This window comes from Drosophila miranda, chromosome 2 (genome assembly GCF_003369915.1).
Source record: "Drosophila miranda strain MSH22 chromosome 2, D.miranda_PacBio2.1, whole genome shotgun sequence".
In the NCBI taxonomy this organism is placed as follows: domain Eukaryota; kingdom Metazoa; phylum Arthropoda; class Insecta; order Diptera; family Drosophilidae; genus Drosophila; species Drosophila miranda.
The window spans coordinates 19,697,621-19,710,775 of record NC_046675.1 but is presented as its reverse complement, the minus strand read 5'-3'; the positions used below and the strand labels follow the sequence as shown (position 1 = coordinate 19,710,775).

The 13,155-nt window shown below is 43.1% G+C and overlaps 1 protein-coding gene across 8 annotated transcripts in view; it reads right to left on the bottom strand.

Moving 5' to 3' along the window:
- The window catches only part of LOC108154148 (forkhead box protein P1), a 76,659-nt gene that overhangs the window by 53,573 nt on the left and 9,931 nt on the right, over positions 1 to 13,155 (bottom strand). For 7 of the 8 annotated variants that reach the window (XM_033388804.1, XM_033388803.1, XM_033388806.1 and 4 more), the window contains exon 3: positions 6,962 to 7,139. In XM_033388804.1, the coding sequence (XP_033244695.1) occupies positions 6,962 to 7,139 (178 nt within the window). Of the gene's footprint in view, positions 1 to 6,671; positions 6,878 to 6,961; positions 7,140 to 13,155 lie in introns of those variants that run through there. The other variant, XM_033388810.1, reaches the window with a different exon arrangement.

Below are 13,155 nucleotides of genomic sequence, written 5' to 3'. Positions count from 1 at the left end.
ACTCTTTAAGACCTGGAACAAAGAAAGCTAGAAATCCATCTCAGGAGGTGGGGCGGAAACCCTAAAAGGTCAAGTTTATGTGCTAGAAGGGAATGGTTTACAGAGTCGAATGCTTTACTGAAGTTGGTGTAAATAACATCCGTCTGTAAGTTACCTTGAAAGCCTTTGATAATGAAAGAGTTAAACTCTAACAAGTTCGTGGTGTTTGATCGCCGCCTTATAAATCCATGCTGAGTTGGAGATATAAGTGACTTGCAGAGATTTTGCATGTGCGGAGTTAAAACCTTCTCAAACATTTTAGGAATAGCGGATAACTTTGCTATACCTCTATAATTTTTTGTATCAGACTTGCTACCTTTTTTATGGAGAGGATTCCTTCCAGATCGGGGGGAAGCAAGAAGAATCAATGGACAGGTTGAATAGTTTAAGAAAAGGTCCACACAGAGCCTCGGCGCAGTACCTGAGTACGCAACCTGGAACCCCGTCTGGACCCGGTGAAAACACCGGCTTAACTAGTCGAAGATCATGAAGTAGGGAACATTCATTTAACAAGGGACTGAAAACCGACCTCGACCTCGGTAAACCGTATGGGTACGGATGACCAGAGTAGCTTTCCTCAGAAGAGGTGGTTTGGAAAAATTGGGCAAAAAGATCGGCAATTGCCTGATCATCATTTGCCGACGTATTACAAAATGATAGCGAGGATGGGTGTGCGGACGTTCTACGCTTACTGTTTACGAAGCAGTAAAACTGTTTTAGCCTGCATTCTTCTTCTTTTTGGACTATTCTTTCGGTGTCTCTGCTTTAGTGAGTTCACTATTCGTTCCCTGCACTTCGGAGGATCGTGTGCTCTGGAGTATTGCCGCTGCTGCTGATTGTCGGGCTCGCTCTGCTGCCTGGTCTCCCATATTAGTTGAGCTCTCACTCTGTGCGGTTCGGATTATTCGTGCACAGTGATTCGACTTCTGTCAAAAATGTCCACTGCTTGTATTGAGAGGAAAGGCGAATTAGGTGGAATTATTATCGGTGATTTATTCCTTAGGTGGTGGCTATGCGAAAATTTTTACCACATAAAATGTGCTGCTGGTAGAATTTTTGGTCGGCTACACGACCATCCAAGTGCACATTACTACTTCAGTTCCTGTTGTCATCGCACTCGAACCGTGGTGATGTCATTACTGTTTCTGCTCCATCTGACGCTGCCGACGCTTCTGCCCCCTACCGAGAACTTTTTAGGGAGTGGCTGCACCATTTCGCTCTCGCTCGGGACTACAACTTAAAGCAGTGGTTCTCCGGAAAGTAATCTTTGTTTCCGTTTTAGACCTGACGCTACAACGGATGATGTTAAGCAACGTAAACTAAATTACGTCAAATTCATACAAATGGTACATCCTTTGACTTCGACGAAATCGCTTTAATGGAAACCTGGACTAACTTTTCTATCAATAATCATGAAATTTACAATTATATTATTTAATGAATGGGCCGTCCATCTTTTGCTGGCGGTCTGATTGCAGTCAAAACAGATTTCGCATCTGAATTATTTGCCTTTCAATAATATCTACGGAATAGAATTATTGCACTCAAAGCTCGTATCGTGACGTCATTTTTCTATTTAACCTGCTTTTAAATTCCCAGGTCTGATTTGAGGTTAATTTAAACCACCTCTCTGCCAATCATACTTTTGTAACTGCATTAGGTTGCAATCATTACATTATTGTCATGGGGGACTTCTTGGACGTTGACATGCAATGACTGCATCTTTCAAGAGGCGATGCAATTACTGCACCATCAAGTGGCCCTTGTGACACCTGCAGAAGGCTATTTTGCGCGGATCCCAGGCAAAACGCAGCCCTCCTCCTGGCCCTATCGAAGGCCGCTTCCGCATGACGCGCGACGCGTTAGCCGAACCGAACGCGAACATGCAGGAAAGATAGCTGTTAGACTAATTTACGAGGAAAATTAGCACTAAAGTTACTAAGAGAACTACTATGAGAATTCAGTAGCCGAATTCGGAGAACGTGCAGCCAAGTACGTCTGCAGCGTCCGTGTCCGTGGTGTCCGCAAGTTCGCAAGCTGTCCCGTCTATTCCGATCCCACTAGTGATCAGAAGCTCCAGACCTCCGGATATTGCCACCACAGGTATTAGGCCTGTGGTGCCTAAGCCACTGGTGGGAGTCCCACCAAAACGACAAGTTTTTGTTTCACGGCTGGCCCCTGACCTCACATCTAATGATGTAATTGCTTTTATTCGAAGCAAAATAAAAGCCGTGTGCTTAAAGGTGGAGAAATTTAACTTCTCTTATGCCAGGGCGATAGCCTCTCCCCTTTATAACACATAGCTCCTACAAATCATTCCAGTTTGCCACCCTCAACCTCAACTTCCTCTTCCTCATCTTCCTGTTCTGCTTCCACCCTTTAATAAAAACTAACTTCTCTTTTTGTAACTTGTCAAAATATTAGAGGCTTACGTAGTAAGCTCAGCATTCTTTTCCGGGATAGTGTTGCATTTGCTTCCCACATTATTGCGTTTACTGAAACCTGGTTAAAGCCGGACATTCGAAGTTTCGAGGTTTTGGCAGGTCGGTACACAACTTTTAGAAAGGACCGTTCGTCTCGACGTGCAGGAGGGGTTCTAATTGCAGTGGACTCTTACTTCACGTCGGAACATTTCACAGTGCAAGTTCAACAGGAACTGGAATTCCTGTGTGTAATACTGATTCTTCCCGCTTTCGCTATATTCACTACTTGCTCGTATATTCCACCTTTTTCTGATATCTGATCTGCCGCCGCCACTTCGGCAATCACTTTGATCTGACGCCGTCGTCTATTTTAGTTCTATGCTAACCCCTCTGCGCATTGGTTGCATATCGATCTCGCAAAAATTTTATCTGGCCATAGCCAGATGGTGGCTTCCGCTAAGCCACCAAGATTAAATACGAATTATAAGGTTTAACCCAAATTCTCTTTTCATTTTTGAAACACATAGGTGCCAAAAAAGCTTGGCATCTCAAACAGACCGTTTTTCAGCTTATTTTGAACAAGTAGTACAGCATAAAAATAACCTGTGATGTGACTTCCCATATTTGGATTGACTTATTTGTCTGCACAGTGCGGTAGCTTATCTGGAATAAATGGGAATAAATAGAAATCTTTTGACGGGAGAGCGAGCTTTGAGTTATCTTGGTGGGTTCTCTAGCCCTTTTGCTTTAGAACGTGTCCTTAGAATGGGATGAAGAGACAAAAAGGACGAATTGTGAAAGGTCGGTTTGGTGAAATCTGGTGAAAATGTCTTTCAAGAAATCGTCGAAAGCAGGGTGGGTACACATGCCAGGCTGCCCCAAAATTAAGATCAGTGGGCCGAAAAGCTAATCAGTGATTCTCCAAAAATAAACCAGGTTTCAATCCCCAAAAGGTAATTACATAACCACCCGCTTTTTCATGTGGCTGATACAATTTTTGTCTTATCCAAAAGGGGCTAAACTTTGCCAGGCGATCTCGGCTTTTCTCCAGTGTAATTCAAATATTAACGAAAATTTTCCAACGGAGGTCAAACGAAAGTTTGCGTTCAACCTTTTTTGACCTTGGCAGAGGAAATACGGTTGCCTCTAAAATTCTATGTCGTGGCCTGGATAGGCATAGACATAACCGTGTCGGATGTCTTCAATACACACACACACACACACAGATGCCGGGTCACCGAAAGGCAATCACTAAGGAGGTGTTACAAATGCCTAGAGTTCGGGGAGACACAGCTTCTCGCGCGGGCCTAAAGCTAGCCATACAAGAGAGCAAGTTGAAGTGCTTGCTCGAACTCTGCGACTCGGCGGAACAGGACATCTGGTGAAGGGCCTGGTGGTAATAAAAAAAAAAGGATGCTCTGAAACCGAAGGCACCGGTAGCAGCAAGCAAAATGAAGGTCGTGGAGACCCTATTTCCCCGAATGCCTAATTCCACCAATGCAGGAGTTTGCGGAGAACCGGAGAAAATCAGCGAGGTAGAGGTCAAGGCCGCAGCTGGGAGTATCTCAGTTGCTAAGGCTCCTGGCCCAGATGGCATCCCAAACAGAGCACTAAACAAGGCCATTATGCTCCACCTGGAAATGTACGGAAGGATGTTTAACAGATGCTGGGCGGAATGAATTTTCCCGGAGCGATGGAAGTTACAGAAGCTCGTCCTGATCCCGAAGCTAGACAAACCGCTAGCTGAGCCCTCGTCCTATAGGCCAATATGACTACTGGATACCGCGGGAAGATTCTTGAGCGGATCATCTGCACAAGGCTGGAGCGAGCCATCCAGCGAGGTGGTGACCTATCACCAATGCAATTTGGTTTCCGCAAAAGCCCACTCCACACTAGACGCATAACAACAGTGCAGCAAGGGCAATCGAAGGCACCCGCTGGAAGGGCGGAGCCAAGAAATACTGCATCGTGGTGACACTAGATTTGCGAAACGCATTCAACACTGCCAACTGGGAATTGGAGTTTGGAGTTGATGAACATCTCATGTGCATGGTCCAAGACTACTATCGGGATCGGGTCCTGTTGTATGATACTGAAGAAGGTACCAAGAATTATGCAGTAACTGGCGTACTATGCGTCCCCCATACGGTATCTGGGAGTGCTGGACTATGCTTTCGTGACCACCTCAATCAGGTGAGTATAAGAGCTGCTGCGTTGGGCAGGGAACTAAATAAAATAACGCTCAACCCGAGGGGCCCGAAACAACGACGGCGGCTCCTACTACACAATGTGCTAAAGGCGACAATACCGTACGGTGCAGCGGCCTGGGCGAAGGCGGTCAGCATAAAAGCTTATATGAGGAGCATTTAAGCAACTTATCGCCTGGGAGCCCAGCGGGTAAGCAGTGCACTCCGCACAGTTTCCGACGACGCGGCACTGGTCATTGCTGGAACGGCACCGATCGACCTTTTAGCAAGGGAGGCTGCCGAATTATACTCGCAGCGAAGAGAAGTAGCACCGGCGGCGCCCAATAGGGACGCTATCGGTCAACGGGAGCGGCAGCAAAGAAGGGCCGAGTGGCAGCATAGATGGAACGAGTCGGCGAAGGGGAGATGGACTTACACCCTTATCCCAAGAGTCGTGCACGCGAAGTCACGGGAAAGTGAACTTCTACCTGACGCAACTACTAAGCGGGCACGGTTAGCCAGCTCGAAGCTGAGACAAAGTGTATGGAGGAATGATGTGGAGGAAGGCTGACTAAGGAAACACTGGTGAGAGTGATGCTGGAGCACACGCGAGCGTAGTAATGCGTAAGCTACGCAAGTACAACCGCCAGAAGACGGAAAACAGGAGGGGCATAGAGTGCCCGTACGGTCCCTGCGACGCAATACTTGACGGTTGTCCCGCAAGATCACTTGGCAACCAATCTATCTACCTTCCCTATCAACCGAATAATAAAAATACAAAAATAAACACATGCACATTATTACTATTATTTTTTGCATTTAAATTTTGTACATTATAATCTAATCTAAAGACACATCAATGCATGCAGGAATGTTGCAACGATGGAAAACCAACCATAAGCTACCACTAAAAGTAAGAAAACATACAGCGTAGCTGAAAAAATTTTGTCTTTGTATTTAACTTTTCTTATTTCTAAAACGTATATATACAAAATTACCCCCTAGACTTAAGTTAACAACTTAACAGCGTTAGATCTTTTCATTCGAAATTATGAAATTTGGAAATAATGTGAAAGACAGTTGTTAGTTGGAATAGAGGATCGTTACGTCGCTATGAAATTGGACTAGAGTAACTATAATGGAGTATTCGGAGGGGAACATATAGGAGTGCTGGCATGGTTGGGTGGGTAAACTGGGAGTAACAAGACTAGAACTAGTAACAAGAAGAGTAACTAACTAGAACAACTAAAAGATCCCCCCTTCCGATGAGCCCTAGCCGAAAGATCCCACAGAGTGTTAATGAAAGACACATGATGTCTATGAAAGTTTTCTAGTTTGTGGAATGCGTCACAACAACTACCACACCAGAACATCGGGACACATTACAAAATGCCGTTCGACCTCGAGAACTCCGTCTGATTCAAAAACTCATTTTAACATTTGCTTTTTTCCAATAGTGAAACTACCATACTGATAAGAACATATACTCGCTTTCTGAAGACCAAATAGTACCGGGAAAATTAAAGCCTTTCCGCGTCTGAATCATAAATATGACCATGTCATTCTATTCCGCATTACATAGCTCACAACTGTAATGCAGACCATTACAATTCGAGATAGCATCTCCAAAGAGGCCCGAAAACATATCGCAGAGTCAGGAGGGGATACTTGGTTGATTATGGGTGATCTCCTTCTTGCTTTTTTTTTTTGCACAAACCACAGAAAATACTATTGCGAACGCTTCTTAAAAAATAAATACCACATTTCAAAACAAATACCTATTAGACCAATGTGACTGAAAAACGCTTGAAGCGGAATCAGTAAAAACAAAGAAGAGGGGTTCGCCCTGCTAAACGTTCTCTCGAAGATCGGTCTTCGTTATCTACGCTTTGCTTCAGCTTATCTATGTATGCCGAGCGAAGCTGCGCTTAGCGATCGGAGCGACAACGTAAAGGGCAAGCAAGCTACACTTGCAATTTGGATGTCGCGCAATAAACTAAAAGTGGCAATTTTATATATGCGCCGGGTTTTTTTTAATCGAAATAATTAGTCAAGATGGTCAGACATAGTGACAACAGTTATCCTATCCAGATCTTCCTGACACACAATGTAGACAATTCTGAAATGGCTGTTTAAAGGGGCGAGCCCAAATATATTAGGCTTCTTCTACTGAGAGCTGGACAGGAGCCGAACATATACAGGTTTCCAATACGAATACAAGTAAGTTATCTATAATAAATATGTGATAATTCACGATGCTCAAACGAATAGAAAAATACTGAATTATAAAATAATTGTGATCTCAGACAGTACCTTTCGATCCGCCTTTGTTGGCGATAAAAGTTGCTTAGACAGATACAAGTGGTGCATCATAGCTTGCAACCGATCTCTTTCTTTTTGTAGGTGAGATTCCAATTGAGAAACAACTTGCATTTGTACACGAGCTTGAGCAGTTGACCGATCATCCAATCCATGTTCCGAATTAAGATGCCTAGAAAAATTTAGAGAATTTTAGATTTCAAATTGAATACATTTTTACATAATCATTTTTTTAAGATGAAGTCAAAAAGACATTTCGATTTACTTAGATAATATAATATCCACAGATATTCAGATATTGCACCTCCTAAAATGAATATGTGTCGTTTTTTTCCTTATTTGTAAAGTACTGTTGGTTAAGTTTGTATGTTATAGTATATAGTATGTAATACTACGTATAGTATACATACTATGTAATACTATATACTATATTTCTCCCAATAAACAGGAAGTAGAGGATTATTTTAAAGAAATAAAAAAAAACAAAAAAACGTTTTCTTGTTTTAAATTTTTTTAAATTATGTTAAATTGTAAATTTTCAATAATTTTCATAAAAAATAATATTTTATAGTAAAATAACACTAATAAAAGTACTTCATCGATAAAAAAAAAAAAATGATCATTTTACATAGGAAAATATGCACCGGCAAACTTACAGACGGATGTTATTTACACCGACTTCAGTAAAGCATTCGACTCTGTAAACAATCCCTTCTAGCACATAAACTTGACATTTTAGGGTTTCCGCCCAACCTCCTGAGATGGATTTCTAGCTATATTTGTTCCAGGTCTCAAAGAGTCCTCTTCAATAACTCCCTCACCCTTCACCAGTAAAGGTTTCTTCGGGAGTACCACCGGGCAGCCATCTAGGCCCCTTACTCTTCACACTCTTTATTAATGACTTGCCTTCGGTATTAACATACTCTCGAGTATTTATGTATGCGGATGATGTTAAACTCTGTGTCCAGTATAAGGACATCTCATTTCATTCTCGCTTGCAATCCGATCTCAATAACTTTCAGTCATGGTGTTGTGCAAACTTGTTACACCTTAATGCCTCGAAATGCAAAGTTTGGGACATTTCATAGTTCTAGCCCCTTGTTGGCTACCTATACCCTATGTGGCGGTTCTCTCGAGAGAATTACCCTGGTGAATGATCTTGGTGTCTTATTAGACGCAAAGTTAAAGTTTTCCGAACACATTTCTACCACGGTAAATAAGGCCATGGGCGTGCTTGCGTTTATAAAGAGGTGGTCAAAAGAACTTGACGACCCCTATATAACAACGACTCTCTTTACTACGCTAGTTCGTCCGATTTTAGAATACGGCTCCTGTGTATGGTGCCCTCAGTACAAAGTACACCAGGACCGTATAGAATCAGTACAGAAAAACTTTTTACTCTTTGCTCTGCGGGGCCTTAACTGGGATGAATGTGTGAAATTCCCATCTTACTCTAGTAGACTGCTATTAGTAAACCTCCCATGCTTAGATAACCGTAGAAAAATGCTTGGTGTGATTTTTATACACAACTTTATCAGGGGTGACAGCCCTCATCAGTTGAGCCGCATAAACTTCACGATTCCTATTAGACTTACTAGAAATGTTAAACCGTTGTTCCTTCAACTTTGTAGATCGAATTATTCCTTGCAGGAACCGTTTAGGGTCTTATGCTCGGATTATAATTCCCTCTACCATATTATATCCACCACTAATTCTCTTCCTCTTATTAAATTACTAATCCTTACACACCTTTCTAGTAATTAGTAATTGTAGAGGTATTTGTATTTTGATTGCATTAAGCATGCAGTAAGTTAGTAAGTTTAGTGCTAATTTTCCCCGAATGTTAGTCTAATAGCTATCTTTCTGGCATGTTCGCGTTCGGTTCGGCTACGCACCGTGCGTCATGCGGCAGCGCCCCTCGGTCGGTTGGGCGATAGGAGGGCTGCATTTTGCCTGGGATCCGCGCGTAACAGCCTTCTGCTGGCTTTACACGGGCCACTTGACGGTGCAGTAGCTGCATCGCCTCTTGAAATAGGCAGTCATTGCATTTCAACGTCCAAAAAATTAGCAACAATGTCCATGTAGGGAGATGAAGACATTCATTCCAGCTATCTCAGATATGAGTCTAGCCACCAACTCCGCTCCACAAAGCTCAAATTTTGGTATCGTAAGTGTCTTCAAAGGAGCCACATGAGATTTGGCACAAAGAAAGAGACTGCTGGAATGCTGACCCTTTGACACGACATAAATGCATGCAACATAAGCCTCGATGCTGGCATCGAAAAATCCGTGGCTTTCTGGAAGGAGTACATGACGAGGAAATTCAAGTCAACGAATCTGGCCAAAACTGGTGCATATTTCTTGCCAGTCGGCTTTCACTGCGATTGTAAAGCTTCATCCCAGAAAACTTATCTTGGCACAAACGCCGGAAAAAAATTTTGGATTTAGTAATTTAAGATTTAGAATCGTAGAAACGAAAGAAACAGTTGATCAGAAACCTGATCCCAAGCAATTCCTAAAGTTTTAATAACACGGCTGTCATCCAGATGAAGTTGAAGCGGATCCATCAAAAACGACGCGAAGCTTGGTGGTAGAACTATCTTCCTTCATGACGCAATGGTGAGGCAAAAAATATCGGCAGTTGCTGATTGACTGGGCAGGAACTTGAGACATATGGCCTAAATCAAGGTACTCCTTTATGAATGCTGCATACTGACAAAATTTCTCTCAAGGCTCAGGAATCTACGAAACGCTTGATTGTAAGATTCTCCAAGGAGATCCAAATTATATTTAGCTGGCATCCGAACACAATAATCGCCTTCATGTAGTCGACGGAAATGCTGCACAAAATGTGCTTCACAATCTATCTTTTCTTTGGTAGACTTTACTATTGGTTCGATGCAATTTTCTACCTCCCAAAACCTCCGAAGAAGCACCTCAAGCCGATCCTCTGGACTATTTTCCTCAGCAGCTACGGCCCGTGCGCGAGAGACCTTCAAAGAGGCACCCTTTGAAAGGTAACAACCTCCAGACACGACCCATCCCAAGCGCGATTTCTGAATTAAAGGCAATCCTGGCAGTAGCTTGACCTGACCAACACACAGGAGCTCGTAAAACAGACTTGCGCCAATTAGCAGATCGACGCGCTGCGGCTTATGAAACACCGGATCAGCTAGTGGTTTGTAGAATGTTCCAGTTTTGAGTGATAATTCAAAAACTTGGCTGACGATCGGTTATGCCAGAGGCTACAATAGTAGTGATGAGAGTTGAGTAATCCGATGAGCGAGAGTGCGAAGCGAAAAGCTATTAGATGCAACTGTGATCCGGAATCCAGCAACGCTCGGTATGGAACTAAAACTCCGGAACGTTTTTTGACTAAGACCGTGGCCGTGGCAAGTAGAACAACATAATTAATGAGATCTTGGGCAATAAGGGAAATGGAGGTAGTCGCTGAAGTAGAGGGCTCAGTGGTATGCTGAGGCGGCGTTGACTCAGACAGCGCAGACTGAGATGGAGTATACGGCGCTGATTTCCCTTGGGCTGCGGTATCTTCAGGGCTATCGAAAAGCAGGAGGGTAGGGTGCCTACCCCCGAAAGTACGACAGTTGCTCGAGGCGCACTGAATCAATCGATGCCCTGTTCTGAGCCAATTTATACACAATGAAAGCCGTTTGGCTTCTTTATGGCGATTTGTGGGGGACAGCGCTTTAACTGCTCAGGGCGGGACTACTCGCGGGCGGACTCCATAGAAATGGAGTCATCGTCTCCAATGATCTTCATCGCTGTTCCAATAGGAATTAAGTTTGCGATTGTGGGATCGTTAAATCGCTTCCGCCACTTCACTCTGCTCGCTGGATCCAGTTTTCAGAGAAGCTCATGCACGACGATGCATCCTGCGATCTGCTCAGTAGTTCCCAAGCCCAAGAATTTAACCTGTCCGAAAGCTCCCGAAGCATAACCACTGACCTAGGTTCCACAGCCTGGACCGCCAAGGTCGAATTGATATGTGCCTGAAAGACCAATTGCCGATATTATGCCGCAGCATAATTGCCATCCGAGATTTCCAGTGACCGAACAGCCTCCAACGCCGAATCCCGCAGGCAGGAACTCAAATGCTGGAGCTTATCTATTTTTGTTAAGTCGGGTCGACAGCCGATGATGGTGGTAAACATTGAATAAAAGTCAGCCCAGTTCGCATACCCGCCACTAAACGTCGGTAATTGTATATAAGGCAGGCATTGTACCTGTCGGTACAGCGGTCGATACAGCCACAAAGTTGAAACAAATTAAATAAATGGCAACCTTTACCTTTTAAGATCTACCGCCTAACATAGTTACATACGCCGAAAATAATGAAGCAACATAAAGATGTTGAGCAACATTCGCTCCAGCATAGCTTAGGATAATAAACTGAGAGAGAGTCGCAATCTCAAATTGATAAAGAACGGTCGTGCCTTTTTATTTATTCTCGTCTCCCCCGCAAGCAGTTCTGGTCCACCCCGCTAGTCCCCCGCGTCCGCAGCCGGATTAAAGGCAACTACCAATATTTATCGTAAAATTCTACGGTACCTGTCTATGGTGTGGTAGAAATTGCGAGTCGGCAAACTCAACCGTAGTGTTTCCTTCAGCCAAGGTAGAATGAGCCAAGGTAGCCATTTCCCTCATAATCGCTGCGTTCAGCGAACTAGCAAGTGAATCAAAGGGTCACACAATCCAATGTGAATCTCGTTTCGATCCAATTCCTCTTCCTCGCCGTGAAACATCTCACATTTGCCGATCAACTTTTCGACTTGCTCTAGCTTTACCACGTGCATTTAGTAGTCACAGACCAAGCTATAGCTAACCTTTTCATTTTCTCGCATAATTCCGTTGACTTAAAATTCAAAAAAGACACCCTGTTCTGCTTACTGGTCATTGGAATTTCGTTAACAGCATTAATTTCCAGGGAGAGCAACGTCTCTAGCGGTAAGATGACCATATTTGTATAGATAACTTATGTGGTCGATGACACTGGTTGAGATGGCAATTAATTTAGACCTTTGAATGCTATATTAGTTTGTGATTGATGGATTATTTGTTGCACAATCACGTCGGGGTCACCAAATGTTAAGCTATTAAGCGTTTTTAATAACTGTTGCTATTTTGAATTTAATGAAAGTCGAAAGGTTGTATATAATTCACAATTTATTTGCATATGTAAACCAACTTATCGTGTATGTACATATGGGGGTAATTGGGTCAACGATTGATGCGAGGATGTTAATCGAATAGCTGCGACGATTAGCTCAAGACTGACTATGCAAGGGCTGACGGGCCAAATTGCCGGGCCCTATTCAGCAAGCTTAGCAAAATGATATTTACAGTGGGAACTGGAAATCACAACCAACAAAAAAATGCATTTCCGTTGGGCCGCACCACGGCAATAATTTACAATATTTAAGCTGCTTGACCCAACAGTATACTTTCATAAAATTCTGACCACCCAAGAACTGATTTACTTTTACATTACATACTTACACCTGCTAAATTACAAAGAACAAACAATTTCTTATGTACTCGAACTCAAACGCTTTTCTCGAATAGGCAGTTCTTCATTAATGCTATCCGTTTATGAAAAAATATTCCCCAAAGCATTAAATCCATTAATAGCGCAACAGAATTTCAATAAAATATTAAATATTCATATATAATAATTTACAACTTGGGGGAACGTTGTGAGTTGCTGCTGAGACCGCAACTCTACATATATACCCGATACATATTCATTATGTCTTTCCTTCGGCAGACGGCGATAACATTGAACGACAACGAGAGAGTCCGACAAAGACAAAAAACAGGCAGAACGTGTCCTCTGGCTCTGCGTAGCCAGTGCAAATTGATGTTTTCCTTTTGGCTATAATATTGATCAGATCTGATTCAGATTCAGCAGTCTGGTAGATATGGTCACTTTCTATGATTGTGCGCATTTTCTCGTACCTTCAAAATTGTGCATGCCATAGATTTTCGTCCTTTATGGGGGCAAAAGAGGGTAGGGCGAAATTGTTAAATACACTTGCATCAGTGAGATCTAACAGGAGTATGGATACCCAATTTGGTTCGTCTAGCGTAAATAGTCTGGATGCCACAGATTTTCGTCCTTTGTGGGTCCGGAAAAGGGCGTGGCGAAGTTTTGAAATACACTTGTAACA